Source organism: Lagenorhynchus albirostris, chromosome 10, assembly GCF_949774975.1.
Source record: "Lagenorhynchus albirostris chromosome 10, mLagAlb1.1, whole genome shotgun sequence".
NCBI classification, from domain to species: Eukaryota; Metazoa; Chordata; class Mammalia; order Artiodactyla; family Delphinidae; genus Lagenorhynchus; species Lagenorhynchus albirostris.
Window position 1 is genome coordinate 20,632,725 of NC_083104.1, and position 21,748 is coordinate 20,654,472.

At 39.3% G+C, this 21,748-nt stretch overlaps 1 protein-coding gene across 9 annotated transcripts in view; it reads right to left on the reverse strand.

Moving 5' to 3' along the window:
- MITF (melanocyte inducing transcription factor) overlaps nt 1-21,748 on the reverse strand; it is a 225,418-nt gene that overhangs the window by 14,001 nt on the left and 189,669 nt on the right. For 2 of the 9 annotated variants that reach the window (XM_060161359.1, XM_060161358.1), the window contains exons 3-7: nt 17,488-17,715; nt 16,363-16,446; nt 14,154-14,249; nt 6,644-6,761; nt 3,904-3,960 (exon numbers count right to left, since the gene is read on the reverse strand). In XM_060161359.1, coding sequence (XP_060017342.1) covers nt 3,904-3,960; nt 6,644-6,761; nt 14,154-14,249; nt 16,363-16,446; nt 17,488-17,715 — 583 coding nt within the window. Of the gene's footprint in view, nt 1-3,903; nt 3,979-6,643; nt 6,762-14,153; nt 14,250-16,362; nt 16,447-17,487; nt 17,716-18,738; nt 18,855-21,748 lie in introns of those variants that run through there. The other 7 variants (XM_060161357.1, XM_060161356.1, XM_060161365.1 and 4 more) reach the window with 6 other exon arrangements.

Here is a 21,748-nt window from a genome sequence, read left to right on the forward strand (position 1 = left end):
ATGATCCAGATACCACCACTGCAAAATCTGTTATATATCCTTTGTGATTATTTTTATGTTCTAAGAATAAACACACACGTGGCCTAGATGTGCGCCTAGGACACAGTTCTTAGGACTCTACTCGGTCTACATTCACTTCTGGGTGACCCCATTTAGTCTCATGCTTTTAAATACCACATATACATTGATGACTCCCATACTTGTATTTGCAGCCCAGTCATCTCCCTGGAACTCCAGACTCGTAAGTCTGACTACTAGATGTCTCCATATGGAGGTCCAACAGGCAGCCCCAGCATTCCAAACTTGAGCTCCTCTCCTGGTCTTTCCCACTCAAATAGCTCCACCGGGCTTCCCTGGTGGCGCAGTGGTTGAGAGTCCGCCTGCCGATGCAGGGGACACGGGTTCGTGCCCCGGTCCGGGAAGATCCCACATGCCGCGGAGCTGCTGGGCCCGTGAGCCATGGCCGCTGAGCCTGCGCGTCCGGAGCCTGTGCTCCGCAACGGGAGAGGCCACAACAGTAAGAGGCCTGCGTACCGCAAAAAAAAAAAAAGCAGCTCCACCCACGGGCTTTCTCAGCTCACTTACTGTAACTCCATCCTTCCAGTTGCTTAGGCCAGAACCTTGGCATCAATTCTGTACCTCTATTTCTTTTATCAATACATCCCACACTTGATCCATCATCAAAATCTGCTCGCTCTACCTTTGAAATATTGCCAGAACCTGTCCACTTCAAACCTTCACTGCTACCTGAATAGAAGTCACCACCATCTCTTGCCTGGATTACTGCAATCCTCCTGAGTAGTATCTCTGCTTCACCCATGCCCATCACTACCTACCCCCGTTAGTCTAACTACAACACAGAAGCTGTTAAAACATAAGTCAGAGCCTGTCAATCTCTTGCTGAAAACCCTCCTATCCCTTCCCCTCTCACCGAGACAAAAACCCAGTCCTCAAGGCGTCCTCCAAGGATCTGGGGGCTCCCACCTCTCTGACCTCATTTCTACTCATCTCCCACTGTGACCACACTTCTACGGTGACTCCCCTGTGCTCTCCCCACCCTCAGCCTTATGGGCCTTGCTCTTCCTCAACCAAGCCAGACACACTCCCCACTTTAGGACCTTCTACTGCTGTTCCACCTGCCTGGAACACTCTTCCCGCAGATACGTGAATGGCTCTGCCCTCACCTCCCTCAGGTGAGGTGACTCAAATTTACCCATGAGCCTTCCCTGACTACCTATTTAGGAGTGAACCACCACTTCCCATCCTGACCTCCTTGTCTGCACTATGTCTCCTCAAAGAACTTTCTGCCACCTAACATCTACATACTTCTTTCTTCCATTCATTTATAGAGCTCTATACCAACTAATATCTGCATACTTTTGTTTGTTTATTTATTTGTATGTTTATTCATTGAGGCATTCCGAGTACCTATATGAGCCTAGCACACAGTAGGCCCCCAACAACTATGTATTGAATAAAGAATGACATTGTTAAAGCAGAATTACACTAAAAACCATTCTGCATCTATCTTTTCTCACTCAGCAGCATATTGTTGACACCTTTCATCGTCAACATTTGTATGTACTGCATTTTATTTTTAATTCAGTGCCTACCCTCCCCAATTATAAAAGTGATATGAGCTTGCAAAAATTTGCAAAACATGCAAATATGTATACAGAAAAAAGTAAAAGCAAACTCTTTACACCACCCAACATTTTTTGCCTGAGGAAACTGTCAATGATAAGGCTGACTCCTAGATCTTCTTACACACACACACACCCCCCCCCATACAGTGTTTTCTTTTTTACATAACTGGACCCTATACATATTATTCTGCAGTTTGCTCTCTTCACTCAGTAATACATTGTAAACAAGTAAAACAGATCAACCCCATTCTTCTTAAGAGGCACTGAGTGTCCCTCATAAGGATGTACCATGATTTATGTACAAATCCTCTACTGATGAATATTTAGACTATTTCCAATTTCTCCCTCTTTTTCAAAGGTATAATGACTATTTCTGCCAATGCTCGCGTGTACTTTTTACTCCTATCACAGTACTTATCCGAAGCTGTAAAACGACCCGCGTGTATCTGACCGCTCCTCTATTCTGTCTGCCCCTGACTCTAATGTAAGCTCCTCAAGGTGGGAGACCTGTCTATCTGGTTCACTTCTGTAGAAAAGTGCCTTGTACATAATGGGGCTCAAAAAGTAGCTATGAGTGAATAAATGACTGTATTCTTTTGCCCATTTTGGCAAGGACTCTTACAAGGTAAATTCCTAGAAGAGGAAAAGCTATGCCAATGGGCAAGTGAAACTTGAGTATTAATTTCCAACAGTTCAATGAGATCTTAAGGTTGTTTTATAGCCCTCAGAGTTGATCATATTTACACTTTACGGACAACCCTGAACTTGAGAGTTTAGGTGACTAAGTAAAGGCGGATTATGTTTTTCACAACATCCAACTTAGTTTCCACATTTCAGTTAGGAGAAATTATCATTATCTCATTTCTAAGGTATTTTAAAAGAAGAAATATCTTACAGTAAAATTACTTTGAAGCCAGAGGAGACCTTAGAAATATTAGTTGAAATCTCTTGGTTAAAAGATGAGGAAAGCTTCTTCTAAGTGAAACAGGAACTGGGAAGGGCAGGATCTATTAAAAGAAGAAATGCACAAACAACCTCCTTCCCCCAAGGACCTAGTGATTCCATTTCTTAGCATTTAATCTGGAGAAACAAACTCCCCTGTACACAGAGAGGCACGTCTGCAAATGTTCACTGTGGCACTGTTTATAATAGGGAGAAACTAGAAACAACATGAACACTTAGCAGTACCAGGATTATGAAATATCACAAGTTACACTGGGGAATACTATGCAACAGCTTTTTAAAAGTAGATAGATCTAGATGAATAACAGCAGAAGGTCTTCAGGACATACTGGTGACTAAAGAAGCAGGCAGTAACAGATACAGACAATGCGATACTGTTTGTGTTAAATCATACACAAAACCATTCTATTATAACCTCTGCATGCAAGTGTAAGGGTGTATGTTCTTAAATACTTGGAAAGAGGTTGGAAAGACAAACAGCAAATTGAAAAAAAACCCAACAATGATTATTTTTAGGAATCAGAGAACTCTGGCCTTAGTCTATCATTTTTATAAGGACAAAGTATTTATACATAACTTATATCCTTAAAAATCAGTTTAAGAAAAAGGATGGGGGCAAGAGATGAGAAATTCATACACACACAAACTATTTTCTACTTCCAAGCCCAATCCCTTTTTTATTTTCAGCCTCTTTCACTTGTTTATGAAACAAAAAATCTTAACTTTTCATAGGAAAAAGCTTAAAGATGTGACCAAGAGTAAATTAAGCATGTAAAAAAAAATAATTTTGAATGTTAGAAAACCTCTTTTTTAAGTCACAGGTAAAGTCAGAAATTTAGGAGGCTTCCTCATGTCACCCAATGTCTCCCCTCCAGATGTTTAATTTTTTTCTTTTAAATCTCACTGGAGAAGGTGATCCCATAATCCCCTTTTTTTAATAAGTTCCAGTGTGAGCAACTTATATTTGGGTAGGTGGGGATCAAGACTCCCTCTTACCAAAAAAAAAAAAAACCCCAAAAAAACAAAACAACAAACTCCTCAAGATACTGAAAAACTGTGTGTGTGTGTGTGTGTGTGTGTGTGTGTGTGTGTGTGTGTGTGTGTGTGTGAGATTCAACTTGATTTGATATTAAAATACAGGGAAAATTATATACTTTGGTCTCTCCAGAAAACAAGTTTCTTCCATAAAATGTACCTTTAACAGGTGAAACCAATTTTCCTCCAAAATGTCTGGAAATTTTTTGATATAACGGGAAACATGGACTCCAATATAATGAACATAAAACCAACTTACTCAAGTTGTGATTGTCCTTTTTTTGTCTCTCTTTGGCCAATGCTCTTGCTTCAGACTCTGTGGGAAAAATATGCGCTGTGCATGTGAATGAAGTCATTAGAAATTAGAATTGTTCAAGGCACACCACAGTGTAAACTACAAAACACCTATTTTCTAAAGAAATGGACACTTATATGACTTGAATAAAAATAGGGTTTTAAAATTTTTGACTTTTAAAAGGCTTGCATTTTTTTCCAAAAGCAACATATATCAAATAAATGCAAAAACTCAGCTTCTACAGAATGGCAAAAGACCAGTAACAAAGATGTCTGACAGGCTGTAAACATACAGGTACAAATAAGAAAAAAATAAATAACTAGAAACTATGGGAATTTGCTGTTCATAGTGTATTATCAGGAGTCAAATTTTCTTTTCAGGCAATAGATCTTTTCAGTCTTTCTTTGATATGTTATGAAGGTATGAAAACTAAGCCGAGAGGCTTCCAAATTGGATCTCTAACTGATTCATGGAAATGAACTCATTATTTAAGAACTTGGAGCCAGGTTTTGTCAGAACCTGCTAGAATGAAATGATTCAATGACTCTTAGGGGCAACTACTTTTCATAAAAACAAAAATAGGCATAGGGTACAGAGGCATTTAGTAGCAACTCCATTTGGAAAAGTCTATTTGCATAGCAACTCTGGTGAGATCTCTGTGATAAGGGATTACTTTCCGCCTTACAGAGAGCAAAATAAAACAAGGAAAAAAATGTTATTTCACTAATCCCGGGATTCAGGAACCTCTGTTATTTCCTTTTCAGAAGTGATATCCAAAACGTCACACTATCATTTCAGAACTTTATTTCAAAATAGAAATCTTTTCAGCATTACTTATAGCATATATTTATTATATGGCTATTATTATATGTATTTATATAGATAGATAGATAAATAAATAATTCAGAAGCTGAATTATTTCAGTTAGGAAGATCAATCCAAATCATTTCCTTTTTTTTTTTACCTCTCACATAGAAGCATGACAGGCAGCTTTTATTCACACACCCTCTACTTCAGTATCTTAACTTTTTTATTGTTTTCTTTTTGCCCACCCCACCCTGTGGTTCTCTGCCTGTCACCCTCAATCCACCAACTGTGGACCAACTCTGGTCAAGGCAACCAGTGAACGCCTTTGCCATCTAGTGGTGGCAACCACATCCTTCCCACTGAGGCTGGCCTCTTGGCCTTGGGGAGGAGGGTTCTCTTCCAAGTTTGGGCACTCCCCTGCAGCCTTAGGGTATTCTTTAGGTTTTTCCTCTCTTATTTTAAAGCTTCCCTGTTCCAATCCCTGTGTGGTTTCTGCTTCCTGACTGGACCCTAATTCAGGTGGGAAAACTGGACTTCATAAAGATAATGTTTTTTCCTCTTAGGTCAGATTTGCTGACTCCCAAGCCTATTCTGTTTTGTCTACATTAGGCTACCTCCCAAACTATCAGTGGTCTGAACCTCATTTCCTGTCCCTTTTCTCCTTTTCTTGCCATTTTACCCTTGTCCAGTCTGTACTGGTCATTTTCTAAGATACCAGTGACTCTAGAAGTATATTGTCTGTTATATCTGCCTTTTTAAAAAATTTAATAAATGTATATCCCTTTCACCCATTTCGTCCTCCTACCCCCAGCTTCTGTTGTTTTCTTTTCTTTTTGAAGAAACAATCATATACATAATTCAAAACTCCACTTTGCACTCAGGAACTTTACACATGTCACTCTAACCATATTTTACCATTATTTAATACAGATTTCATTTAGCTATCTTTTCTAAGACTTCATTGTACTTTTCCTTCCTGTACAGTATCTACTTGTTTGTTGGCGTTTGATGGTTTTTATGTATTAATTAATCATCTTTTTTTAAACCAAATCAATGATTTTTTTAAAAAAATTCTTTCTCCTGCCACGATTTTCTGAAGTTTTTTTTTTTTTCAAGACACCCTTGAACAGAAGACGAATTTTCTGCACCAAATCTATATTCCATAGTCTCAGTCTATTCACCCAATCCTGTAGGATGCAAGGATCAAATAACAAAAAGGGGGATGAGGTGAAGGCCATAAAACCCAGCATGTTGGAATACCAGTTCTAATACAGTTTCATCATGTTTTAATGGCCAAATGCCTTCCCTAAAGTGTTAAACAAAAATGGAGAAATAGGTAATTTCACACTTGCCTCAAGAACAAATGATACCCATTGCTCCATGTGATGATTTATTTTTTCACTCCGTGTAATAACTCTTTTGTACATGATACAGCAAAAATAACAGGAGGCATCTGAAGATATAAGAAATATATTCTTACCCTATCCCAACTGTGGGCTTGAATGTGTGTCAAAGGAAAATTCAGACCAGGGTTCTCAAACTCAAAGGTTTCTAGGGGCCGAGCAACTAAGGAAAACACCAGATGGGGAGAGACATCTCATAATTGAAAGTGTTGCCTGCTGCCCTCACCCCAAAGGGGACAGCAGCCATAGACACAATAATGGGTGTCATGGAGTTACAGCAGCCTGATTCCCAGTATCTCAAGAAATACTGGAAACAAAGATTTTCAAAGATACATCCTCTATCTTAAAATATGGCTCAATGTTTTAACCACTGCATAGACCTAAAAAAGTATGTCTGCGAGTTGGAAATACTTCTGGAGGTCACTATTTGGATAACTTTGCTTACCAGAAAATTAACAGAAAATCTCTAGTAAGAGATTTTGCTGGGTATTTACCTGAGAGCTCCCTTTTTATGTTGGGAAGGTTCGCTGGGCAGGAGTTGCTGATGGTGAGGCCCGGTGGTGGCAGGCCTTGATTCCCATAAAGGTCAATCAAGTTTCCAGAGACAGGTAACTAGAGAGAGAAAAAGAGTAACGGAAATGAATTGTTGAACGATTCCTAAGTTATTCAGCTAAAACCCATATCCTATTCCAGACTTTATTTAAAAGAAATGATCTGATGTAAAAAGATATTTTTTAACGTAGGAAAAGATGAGATGTTTACCTTTTCATTCATTCACAGATATATGGTCTCCTTAGGGGGTTCCCCTTAGTGACAGGAAAGGAGGCAGAATCTCACGCCCATAAAATCACTCTGCTACCCAGCTTATAGGTTTATTTTGAGCATGGAGACAAAGGATAACGCGCGAACTCATTATTTAGCACATGTAGTAGCTTATAGAAGACACCCAGTAAATATTGTCTATTATTATAGGTAGGGTTATATGTGGCATGGCTTTGTTACCAAATCACGTTTTTCATCAAAGTCAACTTTTTTCCTTCCTTCTCTTCCTCTCTCCCTTATTTCTTTCTCTCTCTTTATAAGGAAAAGCAATTAACAGTGTTTTCTTATTTGAAAAGAAATGGTTTCCTTACTGCTAAAAAGCTATTTTCTTTGAAACTGAAATCTTTCACAAAGCCACAAGAGGGAGCCCACTGGCTTTCATAAAAGAACAAAACTTTACGTTTGAAAAAAAAAAATGAAAGAAATATTTAGCTTTCCTAAACTATCTTATGAGTGTTTGTCTCTTGTTCTGAATTGAATATTTTCAAGTAATGAACCTGTTTTTTTCCCAACAATGAGTTCCCTTTGCAACATATGCATTTTCCTGTAACTAGCTCCCTGTCATGAGTTTGATGCACCCATTTTTGTAGATGAAAGAGATCCAAGACATTTCCTCTTGCCACTCCCTGAAATAAAGTTCTAAATATTAATTGTTGGGAAATAGGTGGCTTCACTGTTTCCACGGCAGACACTTCCCATTTCCAGCTTAACTTAAATAATTTCTGTAACTATTATTACCAGGTGAGATTTTATGTCATTCAGCCCTTCCCTTACTTGATTATACACTCTGAATCTGAGAAAAGTAAATTTAGATAACATTTAAGTATGATTAAACTGTTTAGTAATCAAGAGGTACCTGGTAAAGGCTGTACCACAATACAACACATTTCACTCTTTCAAATAACCACTAACATACAGATGAAATTATACCATGAAATATAGACTCAAATGTGTTTCCCCTCATGGGTAGCCATCAGCCATTGTATTCCTATCATGGCTTCTAAATAAATACTCTATGAACTAAAATCCTAGCTAGAGAGATGGGGGTGGGCTGTGCACAGAATAAGGTATTTTCCAACACGTTAATATGACATTTGCTTGGGGTTGGGGGCAGGTAGCACAGACAGATCAGCAGGGCACATCTCTCTTCTCCACTCAGTCTTTTGCTCCTTTGTGAAGACAGCATCTAAATCATGTACATAAAATGGATTACACATATCTTACTATACATATGCATATGAACAATGCATTGTGATAATGTAAAATGCCCTTGAACCACATTTCAAGGGCCTCTAGCTAAGGAACTGATAAAAAAAAAGTGACTTTGATTATTAGCTGTCATTTCACTTAGTGGTTTTATACGAAATAGGTCACATTCTCAGGGTCAGCCTTGCCCTGTGTGTGTTCAGTTTTATTCTTGTCCAACTTAATACAGCAAAGTGAAAGGTGCTCATATGTCTCAATACAGCACTGTACAGTCAGAGAGTCAAAACTTACAAAGCTGGTATGACATCTGGTAACCCTTCTAGATTCCAAAGCTTTATCCTCCCATCCTGGAATTTTAGATTTGGGAAGAACTAGCAGGTATTAATAAACCAAGAATGTGACTTCAGATTCAATGCCACGAGCTAAAAACAATTGTTTCCATAGCTCGAGAAATATAGATCATATGTATTATGCTTCATATGCAAATCGTATGCAAAGCATGTAATTGTGTTATTATGATAATTTGTTAGAGATAAACAATAGGCAAGTGATAAATGCAACTAGCTTTTTTAAAAAAAACCCTCTAAGTCATCACTGGATCTATATTGAACAGATATCTTCTATTATTAGCTTCTCCAGGACAAGAATATATTTTCTAACCACAATGTAAAGGAAGATGTTATAGGTACATATATTTAATAAATGCAGACTCACAGAAAAAGAGGGTGAAAAACTCAAAAACTAGGAAGAAGACAGAGACAAAGACACAAGGGGCAGGATGGAAACAGGAACAGAGAGACACAAACCCAAGAGGGGGAGAGAGATGGATGGAAAAGTGGGGTGGAAGTGGGGGAAACCCAGAAGGGAATGGATTGGGAAGGGGTTAAAAACTGCAGAGAAGATTGCCTGGACTGACAGCAGTGCTGACCAAAAAGAGAGATGAATTAAAATCTCTATAACAAGACGCCTTATCGGGCACTCCACTGAGGTCAAACCTCATTACTTCCAGTTGAAAAAGTAGCTGATAACCCTCTGGAGAGTTCTCTAAAAGATTTCCTGCTTCAGCTGCTTTTCCAATACTTGCTGGTTAGGAGTGGGCAGCGGAGAGTCTGCTGGAATATTTTGCCGGGGAAAATTTAATTTTGTGGGCGCCTACTCTGAGCCAGGCACAGAAGTAGAAAGGCACTTTGTGTAGCTTATCTTGCTGGCTCTACAAAAAGGAAAGTCTCGCTGTGTCTGAGTGGAGGTTTTTGATAGGAGGTTCACATTGCATGTTAATTGTAGTATTTGGGGGGCAGGATCAACCTGCTGATGATAACCAATTAGAAACTGCACTTTTCAATTAATCTCCAACTAAACCTGAGCAAATAAAAACCCAGGTGCTCACTAACCAAGTGTGGATACTCAAATTTAGAAATTCACAGTACAGTCATTTACCGCCTGGGCTTAGGAGTCAGAGACCCGGGTTAGAACCTGCCTGTCATTGACCTGCTATATGATATTAACCTCTCTGAGGTGAGACGTCCCTGTTTGAAAAGTGGCAATCATATCACCCATCTCACAGGGTTTTGTAAAATGTAAACGAGATAAAAGTAGGTGAAACAGGGCTTCCCTGGTGGCGCAGTGGTTGATAGTCCGCCTGCCGATGCAGGGGACACGGGTTCATGCCCCGGTCCGGGAAGATCCCACATGCCGCGGAGCGGCTGGGCCCGTGAGCCATGGCCGCTGAGCCTGCGCGTCCGGAGCCTGTGCTCCGCAACGGGAGAGGCCACAACAGTGAGAGACCCGCGTACCGCAAAAAAAAAAGTAGGTGAAACAGAGTACCTGCTTCTTAAGTGACTGACAAACTGCTATGTGTAGTAATAATAGTTTTCTGGAAAGTACCGTATACCCAGTCTACAGTTTTTGGACAGTCAAGGTAATTTTCACTTTGATCAACAAAACTGTCTGCCATGTTAATTGCCAAGCATCCCGTTGACCACTGCACCAATTTATTGGACCGCAATGCAGATCTAAGCACAGAAATAAGGGGATCTGCAGAGCTAAAGTGACCACTCACTACCATAAATCTTCTTCATTGGGGATGCTTTTGCCCCTTTCCCCAGGGGACATTCGTCAACGTCTAGAGACACTTTTGGTTGTCATAGTGGGATGGCAAGGTGCGAATGACATCCAGTGGGTAGAAGCCAGGGATTCTGCTAAACATCCTACAATGGACAGGACAGTCTCTATAACAAAGAATTATCCATCTCAAATGTCAATAGTACCAAGGTTTGAAAGACTCTGCTCTAAATGATGGCTTATGCTCTTTGTATTACTGACTGTTACTTGTTGAAGCTACTCAGAGGAAGGCTGATTAAAATAATATGGCTTTCTAATTAGAAATGAGTCTCCTAGCCATGCAAATTTAAGAAATGATTCTGTGGTTCCCCGTCTGAATTAGAAAAATCTCCTCATAAACACGGTTAACATCAAAATTAGGTCAAAATAACACCTTTGGAGCTAAGGAAGAGGAAGAGGCATCTTCTGTTAACATGGATATATTGTGTCTTTGCTGAGTTTTTATCTAGCACATTAACTTGATGGACAAGATTTCACTTCCAGTGCACAAGCTACACAATGGACAGATGAAAGCCGCAACCTAATTAGGACAAATAAAGAGAAGGTAGACACACGTGGGTATGTGCCCTAAACTTGGTCTGAATCAAGTTCTTCAGGGCTCTGCTCTACCAAAATGAATATTTTTCCAAGTAAATGATAATTGTAAAATGTTATTATTTTTCTCTCTGGATGGTCCCCTTCTCTGAATATCAATTGAGCACTGTTAGCACAAGTAAACTGGGACTTTTATTCTTTGTTTGTGATGGTACAAGAGGGCCCTTGTGCTCTCAGAATAGTTATTTCTAGACTCCAATTCCCTTAGGATAGTTTCCTCTCTAAGTGTTCCTTCCACTTTATTTTTTAAAGTAGTTTACTTGAAATAGACCATTTCAAAGAATCAAATAAAAGGAAAAATGCCCAATGTAAAGGACATTCAGTTTAAACTTCCCTGTGGGGAAAAAAAAATTAAAATATTAGTAAGTTGTAGTGGCTTTGTTATTTAATTTTGACAATTAAAACCCAAATTTATCATGAGTAAGAGCTAGTAACTAACATTCAGTGAGAGCATGTCAGGCAAGACTGTCCTAAATATTTTTTTGTAGATTAACTCTTATAATTTTCACATGGTTTCTATTGTTTTCGATGCTACTGCTGTCCCCATTTTCCAGACAAGGAAAGTGAGGCAGGGAAGACAAATAACTCACTCCAGAGTATGTATTGAACTCAGATGTCTGGCTCAGAGTCTGTGTTCCAAACCTCTATGTTACAGTCTTTCTGCCCGTAGTAAAATGCTAAAATTGTTTGTTGTGGGAAAGCTCTGATGCGGGGGAACACAGAAAAGAAATGGATGCTGGGACAAAGTCAGTGACTCCTGAGCGTGGCTGCAGGTTACTCCTCTCCTGACTGGAAATTAATTAAATTCTACCTGGGGGTTCTTTCCTATCTGGGAACTCCCCTGAGATGGCCTCTCTGCTTCTGAATTATCCTTCTCCATTCAAGGTCTGAAGTGGTCTCCTTTTCTAAACTTGTAAGCCCAATGAGACCAGGAAGGACACCTGAGCCATTTGCATCCACAGCACCTTACCCAGCACTGCTCACATATGAGGTCTTTAATAAATGCTAAATCAATCTTAAAAGGAGTTCAGGAGCAATCGGATGCAACTAGGATGTCTACTCTAATGTAGACTGACCGGGGAGACGTGGGTTATCAGACTAAAGGTCACGTCTCCAGAAGGGTTGTCACAAGGACGAGTTCTCCATGAGGCAAACTGGGACCCACATCTGGAATTCACAGACAGACTCACTATGAGAAATATTTCCATTATCGAGTATGATATTATTCTAATGTAGAGCTTCACACATTACAGGTGCTGAGTGAATAACACCCAGAAAAAATGCTATCAAAATTATTTGAAACTATAATAAATTACATTTAATAATTTAGATATTGTTGAGTACAAGCTATGTTTCCAACGCTAAATGCTGTACATACTTTATGAGATGACCATGTGAGGTAGGAACAGTGATCAGTCCCATTTTACAGATGGGGAAATGGAGGACTTTAAGAAGCAAAGTAATGTGCCAGGTCAGACAGTAAATGGCAGACTCAGGATTTGAATCCAGGTCTGATCATAAATCTCCAACTCCCAACCATTGTGCTTTACTGCTTCACTTGTAAGTGAGTGCATATTTTTCACTGGAGGCTTTTAAGAAGCCAAATGCCTGATATTTTGGTGGGGAATACAAAGGATATGCAAGAGGAGGTGAACGCATTGAGTACTAGGTTGGATCAGGTGACACCCAAGGTCCTCACCTTTGGGGAAAAATTTAAAAAGGAATAATTTTTAAAAATCATGTCAATTCTACAGTCCTCCTGAGTGTGCTCAGGTATCCACTTGATGCCACTGGAAAAACGACCACCCTCATCAGCAAAGTTCTTTTGAGACAAGTGCAGTCTGCCTCACGGGATGCGCAAAAGTTGGTAGCAAGAGGGTTCCACAGAAGCCAACCAAGGGCTCAGAGAAGTTGGGAAGAGTTTGGCACGGAAACATTTGTCAGAAAGAATATTTAGCTCTTTCAAAATGAGGGGGTGAGTTTAAATGGACAGTAAATTGACAAAACTAAGGATCCCAGAAGAAGATTAGAGGTTTCGAGGGGAGTCATCCTTAACCCTCAAGACTTCAAGTAAGTGACTTAAAGGACTGGATCAAGATAGATAAGAAAACTTAACTATAAAAAATTGGTTTTCTAGGGATTTTAGTATAAAGAAGTAAGAGCTACCACATTCCCTTCCCAAGGAAATTTACTATTGGAATTTAGTCTTTAAAACTTTTTTGTGTGTATGTGGGGTAAAAAACATATGACCTACAATTTCCCATCTTAACTATTTTTATTGGGTTGGCCAAAATGTTCGTGTGGGTTTTCCGGGAAAACCCGAACAAACTTTTTGGCCAATCCAATACGTGTACAGTTCAATTGTGTTAAGTATGTTCACATTGTTGGGCAACACACCTCCAGAACTTTTTCATCTTGCAAATCTGAATCTCTATACCCATTAATAACAACTCCCTTTTACCCCCCTACCATCATGGAAGTTAGTCTTTTAAAAACTAATTACTAAAGAATATGATAGTCTCATGGCATTGCTCGTATAGAAAACAGAAAAGGATGGGACTAGGCCTTCAAAGATGTACCGAGGAGTCCTGGCTCTGACACATCCGAGATGTGTAATCTAGCGCAACACAAGCTAACTTTTCCTAACCCTAAAACGGAGGGCATTGACCCAAGGAATTCCTGCAAGGACCAAATAAGACAAAAATGGAAGGAGTGAAAGAAAATGAACTCTACAAGCAAGGCTCCAAACTGCAGAGAGGAATAAGTAACAGAGAAGAGCAAATATGACCCCTGATTAATTAACTAAAATCGGAATAAATTTGCTGTTGAAGAAGGGTAACTTGAATGTCACTCTATCACCTGTGACTAATAAGGGATCTCCTTTAAAAAGTGCATTAACTTTTCAGGCCAACTAGAAAACCACTGTAAATAACACAGTCCAGAGTATTTCCCTTGGCAGCAGTGTCCTAAGTTGGGCATCAGATGTCAAAGGCAACTGGAAGATCTAACGTGCTACTGAAAGTGGACTTGGACTCCAGGGAATGCAGAGCTTCATCATGGGGTTACTGATAAACTCATGAGAAATTCTTAATTTCTGATGTCTAAGCCATTTATTTGTGATCCTGAGATACTTCTCTGCCTCATCATCAATACATTTCTCAATGAATCACTTGCAAAGATAAACTGAAAATTCAGGAGAAGGAAGAAAACACTGGAAATAATGTCACAAGATTTTCTTTTAGAAAAAAAGATCACCGATACCGTATTTGCCATTTGCAAGGCGGGATCCATCAGGCCCAGGATTTCTTCATTGTAACTTGATTCTAGGCTAATGATGTCATCGATTACATCATCCATCTGAAGGAAAAAGGCAATGGAGAACAGACAGATATAAGCAAAAACTGTGCAAAGCAACCCAAAAAGAAATCCATGGTCTTTCCTGACCCAAAGCAATAACATTCTTTAGTTAGATTCTAAGAGGTAACTGTCCTCTTCCTCCCCAAATAAGAATATTATTGAAGACCATTAACACTAATGGGTGATGAGGATGACATATGCAACCAGCACTTAGTGAGTGATTACTAGGTGCCAGACACTGGGCGCAGGACTTTTTATGGGCTAGGTGATTTATCCTGACAATAACCCTATCAGGGTAGGTGCTATTATTATAGCAATTTTCCAGGTGAGATATATGAGAAGCAACTTGCCCGAAGTCACACTTCAGAGAAGGGTTAGAGCCACAGTTTGAACCATGCTCTGAACTTTTATGCAAAATTGCCTGCCTTAAACAAGAAAGATGAACCAGGAAATTTCATCTTGAATGACAGCTGCCTTTTCCTTTTCTCCTCTAAAGACTATGCCCTGTACCTTTCCCACACCCTCCTTGGAATAAAAAACCACAGATGGCAATTCAGCCCTTTGCTCCCACAGGGGTGTGTGGGGCACTGTGGCTCCCAGGCCACTGGGTATCCCTGCACTAATCTTACAAGGACTTGTAAAATAAGTTTCTCCTCGTACAGCTGCCAGCGTGCTTGGCACTCCCAGAGGAGTACACCAGGACGAGGTTATCATTACAGTCGCGGAGCTGACATTCCCTCTAGATCAATTTTATTCCTGTAGTACCAAAACATTAGTTATGATAATAAACAACAGTGATTACATGTGCATTGCAGCAGTTGCAAAGACAAGTCCGTGAAAACATTTCTTCGCAAACACCTTATATATTTGAGCTACTTGGTGTGCGTGTGCACACACGCTTGGGTCTTAATCGTGCTTCACAAGTACACAATGAAATCTCAGAACTCAGACGGATGCTCCTTTGTGTCTTTTTGCCATTTTCTAATTAAAGAAGACAGGCTCCAACATCATGGGGCTTGTCAGAATCCTGGTTCTCCCACTTTCTGGATTGGGGTAACACCCTTCATCTTTAAGAGCCTCAGTGTCCCAATCTGTAAAATGGGGGTAATAATACTCATGGCCTTATTGGATTCTTGTGAGATTTCAGGACAAACCATATAAAGTGCTCACAGTGCCAAGAATATAGTAAACATTCAACAAATGAGTGGCATTAAGTGACCCCTGAGAATAATTGGAGGTCAGTTTTGAATAACTGTCACCACACTGTTTCCTTTCCAGGTACACCAGTTGTATCTGTTTCGTTTGCTTGTTTTTAAGAGATGATTTTCTAAATGAGTTGGTAAACTGGAAAATGGGCCAGAAGGCTTATGAGCAACCTTTCTTCGTAAATTTTTTATTTTATTTTTAGGGAAATGAACTTAGTGGGCTTGGTATGAGAGAATTTTTTCTCTTATGAAAAGAGTCATACATGTTGATAAAAGGCAGTAGAGAAAAGCAAAAAAAAATAAGAATTTTTTGTTTATTATTCTTCTTTCTCATATATGTATATACACATTAAAAATACATAAATATATTAATAAATGGGTATAGCATGATTTATATAGCCATTAAGTAGGATGTCATAGAAGAACTTTTCATTATTTGGGAAAATATCCATGATTTATCATTAAATGAATAAAATCTCAAAATATATTTTCCATGAGATTCCATTTTATAAAACAATATATAGATCTCACACACACACACATCTTGGTTTTACAAATATCCTGTCAAAGTCGCTAACCTATAAATTTGTACAACATATTTTGATGATGGTATCTAAATGAAGTACAGCAGTTTACATTCTATTTTATTAAAATTTATGTATTTTAAGCACTGTTTAATGACTTACAGCAACTCAGGGAAAAATGCATTTCAAGTATCATTTCCCTAGTAATTTTTTAATCATGAGACATTATGAAGAAAATAGTTCTGTTCATAGCTTCCTCAATTAAAAAAAAAAAATCAATGGGGGAAAAAAAAACCCTTAAGTCATCAGGAAAGTGTGATTAGCCACAAATATAGATCCTCATTACAGAGCGTTACATCTTTGGGCTGCTGAGTCATTCAGTACCTGCATGCACGACGCTCGTAAATGCGTGTTCATACTTGGGCATTCGCTCTCCGCCCTGTTTTGTTCTTCAAACTTATAAAATCCCTGCAGAAACACAAGCAAAATCAGCCTATGATCTGGATTTGCAAATGACTTTTCAATGACATATTCACACGAGGCTGATGGCGCGGCAACAAGATGAACTAAGCTTTCTGATAAAGTGTAATCTGACCGAGAAACAAAATAATGAAGGAAGAACTTCTTCCAGCAAATCAGCCTGACAGATGACAAACATGGACAGAGAAGAATAAGATGGTTGGTTTGGGCAAAAGGGAAAAGACTTAGTCCCTCTAGAAATTAAAATCAACCAAACTTCAGAAGAGTCACCTCTGAATCACATGAACATTTCAGAGGACAAACTCCACTAAAATGAAGCTCATCATCTCATATTTGGAAATAACATATTAAATCACAACCCTCCTGTTAGGTATGCTTCAAATTTTGATGCAATAATTAGCTTGAGGTACATTTGAGTCTTGTCTCCAACCCAGCCTTTACAAAAAGCAGATTTCACCAGCAGTGGCAATTTTATTAGGAAACCGAATTCACCCAGCAAGGAAATCTTTGCTTTTCTGTTAGATTTTCATGTGCTATATTCTTCCAATCCAGCCATGCACACTCTGTGCTTTTTTTTTTCCTTTCCAACTCAGGGAGCAATAAAAATAACATCCCAGACGTTCACAGCAAGCGGAACTTCTAAACCGCCTGTCCAACACCTTTTCTATTTTTACTCTCCCTTTTCCACCTTTCCTTCTCTCCTTGCATTTTCACTGCTCTGTAAACGGAAAGGAATGGAAGAGAACACTCAGCTAACGAAGCAGAAACGGGGTGGAAGAAAAAGTGTCCTCGCGTCTGGGTTCTGCTCTGAGGGGGCCAGGTCCCCTGCCAGGAGCCATAACCCAATAACCCGGGGATGGTGACAGGGAGAAGAGGCTGGAGGGTGACAGCTAGAATGGGGAATCGGGGACAACGGCCAGCGAAGGTGGCCACGCGGACAGACTGGAGTCCACGGTCAAGTGCGGGAGGGAGATCCAACAGACAGTCATTCAGTGTAAGAAAAAGGAGAGGGGAGGAGACATGAATTACCTCTTTTTCACAGTTGGAGTTAAGTGTAAGCATAGCCATGGGGCTGTTGGGTGCGCTGCTCCCGGGCACTGGTGGCATGACATGATCGCCAGGCTGGTTTGGACATGGCAAGCTCAGGACTTGGTTGGCATGTTTATTTGCTAAAGTGGTAGAAAGGTACTGCTTTACCTGCTGCCTTTGGGCTTGCTGTATGTGGTACTTGGTGGGGTTTTCGAGGTGGGTCTGCACCTGAACATAGCCACGGAGGGAAGAGAAGAGAGCGCTGTTATTGGTGAGTTTCGGACAGCTCTTCTTTCAGGCACAAGCATGAGACGGGCCAGTCCACCAAGAGAATAGATTATTAAGCCCCTGTTAGGTACCAGGCACCGTGCTGATGGATTTTGATACTACTGAAGTTTAAAGGCTAACTCTTAGGATTTGGGGTAGTACTCTGCCCTATTTCCCTGCTAACTGGCGGTCCATCATCTCTTTAAAACCTTGTGCCCTTCTTCTCATGTCTGATGACTAAAAATTTGCCACTATCTGTAGGGCAAAAATTCCCCAACACACCTGAAAGAGTTTGTTAAGATCAAAACAACAATCTAGAAGAAGGCGCATAACTTGATTCATTTCAGTTTTCTTTGGCAAACAGAACCGCTTTCTGTTTTAAAAAAACACCAAAAACCCTCCTTAAGGAACAACTATAAAACGGTTGTAGAACGGAAACAGAAACATTCGGATGATTAAATCAACTGGTTGTGGATCAGTTCCTCCCACTTGCATTTGGACATGACTGTTCAACATTTTAATTAAGATCTTAAACTCAACATAAAAAGCAATTCCCCATTAAGCAGTTTCTTTCAAACACATAGCACTTCTATGTATGTGTTTTTGAAGGCATGAATATTAAGCCACCAACATTATTTTTCCCTTCTTTCTTATAGACATTAATAGAGAATAAGAACTTTTTAAAAAAAATCAATGATACTCAATTTAGTCACTTTTTCCTTGATAAACACAATTTAATCTTAGAGCCATGAACAGGAGCTCATGGAGAGAGCACAGCCATGCACCAGGGGAAAAAAAAATCCTACTAATATTTACTTTATTCAAAACTACATCGAATTACTGATTATGGTATCAAACAATAAACAGCATTAAACGGGAAGACATGTACTTATTGAAAACTGTGTCTACTACAATAACATGAAAAGGTGAAACGCTCAATTTATTGATTACATTTCAGAGACTAAATATAAGAATAAAGCTCACCTGATAGTGATTATATTCTAGCATTTCCAGCATAACCACGTTTTAGGTGGCCCCAATCCAACAAATAACGGTAGACTATTCGCTCCCTCTACTTTCTGCAACTCCGATTCGTAGACTGGCATAGAGAAAGTACTATAAACAAGGTATCCCGAGACACCACCGGAAACTTTATCACAGCAGCCCTGCTTATAATAACCTAAGCTAATTAGTTATGCATGTAAAAAAAAAAAAGTTCACACAAAGGGCTTTTTTTTTGGAAGCCCTACGAGTTTGCTCTTAAATATTGATATCAACCCCCCCGCACCCCACCCAGCTTGACGTCATACTTTTTTTCATAAATATAAAAGAACCTTTTTAAGGGATGAGCTATCAAAGTCAAACTCACTGTCAGATCAAGGCCAATTCACTATTCATCTTTAGTTCCAGTAGTATTAATAGACAATGGTATTTCTCTTTCAGCAATAGGTTAAGAGCTAGATGCCCCCTTTGGAGAACATTGCCTAAAAGCTACACATGAGACTCTTCTAATGGCCGAATAACTCAGCCCTTCCAAATGCAGAAAGAGTGTCTTTTAGTATGGGGGAGTCTCTGATGAACTTTCAAGTTCAACAGCCTCATCTTGCATCCTGGTCTCAATGTGCATCTTATTCTTAACTGGACAGATATATAAATTTCCTACTGACCTTACATCAGGACGAGGGGGAGCTATTCTAAATAGAAAAGGAAAAATACAGAGGCAGTTTTGGATATATATTTATGTGGAAAATAAGAAATACACATCTCCCCAATTTAATCCTCAAATAAGGAAGCATAAAATTTTTCACTAAAAAATCTTTTAATATAATTCTTGGAGCTAGAGAAGAATAAGAGTTACCATATACACAACTGAGGCATTTATAGATTTCCTTATTCATTCCATTATTTACTGTTATTATGTGCTAAACACTGTGCAAGGCACAGAATACACATTGTGAGCAAGTAGATATAATTGCCAGGTTTATGACCCTGAGAGTCTGGGGGGAAGCAAAGGAAGATAAAAGGCAAACAAATATATATCTAAAAATTATGGTAACAGTTGATATGCACTGCTGAATTGCTGAGATACTTCAAGCACAAGAATTTGAAATTCAATAATTCCATCCAAATGCCCAGGATAATGAAGTCCTTTAGTTGACAACCTCAAATTGTTTCAAATGACTGATCTAACATGCACACAGAGGTTCACAGAGACATTTTAAGTTTCATAAAGGGTCCAGACACGATAATGATGAGGACAATAGACATTTCTAAAATAAACATAAAATGAGGGCAATGAGTGTAATGTGCTTATTTCACTATTACACTTTAAACACAAGGGGCTGCACATTTAAAAATAAACGTTAATTCACTGGCAGATCCTTATTTTTAATGAATCAGAATTTTAAGCTTCAGTAAGGAAAAAAGCAGCTTGTTCTCTATTTGGCGTCAGTGAGGTCTTTACTACAACCAGGTTGGGGTAGTCAGAGTGGGATGTATTTTTGCCCTTTTACTGTCAGTGTCTTTTTAAGTAAGTTGAGAACAGACTGGCTGTAAACACTATGGAGAAGTCAGAACATCCCCAGATGTCTCCACTCCAAACACCTAAAACAGGTAACATAAGTGAGGTCATGATCTGTGGTGTGTAATAGGGAGTGGTGAGGCCTGTGGCAAACTAGAGGGTGGATATTTCATCTAAAAGGAAGAGCTAACATAATCTGCAACTGATTGCGGCCATATGGGAAAACTATTCCAGTCTAGCTAGATCTTCCAATTTTTCAATTTAGTTGGCAATCTGAACTTGTTTTTTAAATGAAATCTCCCAGATTACAAAAATGACACCAAATTGTTTGATTTTTCATATTGTAGAAGACAAATCAAACAAATCTGTTGGCTGGACTCAGCCCACAAGCCAGTAGAATGTGGTCTCTGCTCTATAATGCCCACAGGAGAATCTTCCTATCTACATTCCCTGGGGTGGGGGGGTGGCCTAGGTTTTAAGAAGTTAGTTCCTCTTCTGAGAACTTAGCATCAAATCCAAGCACTCCTGGTGCTTCTCTGACAGGGATATCATGCCTGACAGTACAGTCAACAGAAGAATTAAGAAGTTGAAACCTGGGTTCAAATTCAGACTTTGCAGCTTACTACTTTTATGACCTTCTGCAAGTCATTAACCTTTCCAGGCCTTCATCACGTCATGTGCTCAATGGGAATGACAATAGAACCTGCCTCTGAGAGGTGTTTTCAGTATTAAATGAAATCACACCTCTACCAGGCTTAGCAACCTATCTCAAACAGCAATTCTCAAACTTTCTTTTTTGTCCTAGGACCCTTTTAAACTGTTTTAATTTCTTGTGTTTATGCAGGTTATATCTATCCATATTTCTCATCTTAGGAATTAAAAGTAAGAAATTTTTAAAACATAAGATTATCCACTAGCACATAGTCCACTGGCCCTTAGAACAATGACATTTTAACACATCATGTAGCCTCTGTAAAACTCTTCTGTATATAGATATCCCTCAGAATCCATGGGGATGGGTTTCAGGACCTCTTCAGATAGCAAAATCCACAGATGCTCAAGTCCCTAATATAAAATGGCATAGTATTGTACGCGAGAGATGAGCATGAAAAAAGGAAAATAACCTCTCGGTATTATTATGAAAGTAGTTTTGACCTGACAGAACTACAGGAGTCTTGGAGACCCCCAGGGCTCTCTGAGACACTTTGAGAAGCACTGATCTGGAACAGTTAGTACTGTTGCAGTATCTCCACCCCATCCTAGCCATGCCACCCCCACTGTGTGGTGGTGGTGTGTGACACAACCTCTGTGTGTGTTGCTTCCCTCATATCCAGAAGATGCTGGAAGGAAACACTAACTGCCCTAACTTCTCATAACATTATTATGAGGCTCTATACTACAGTCCTCGGAATATTTTCAAAGCCATATAAATATAAGGTTCTGTGTTCAGCCATCCTAAACCATAGCTTTTTA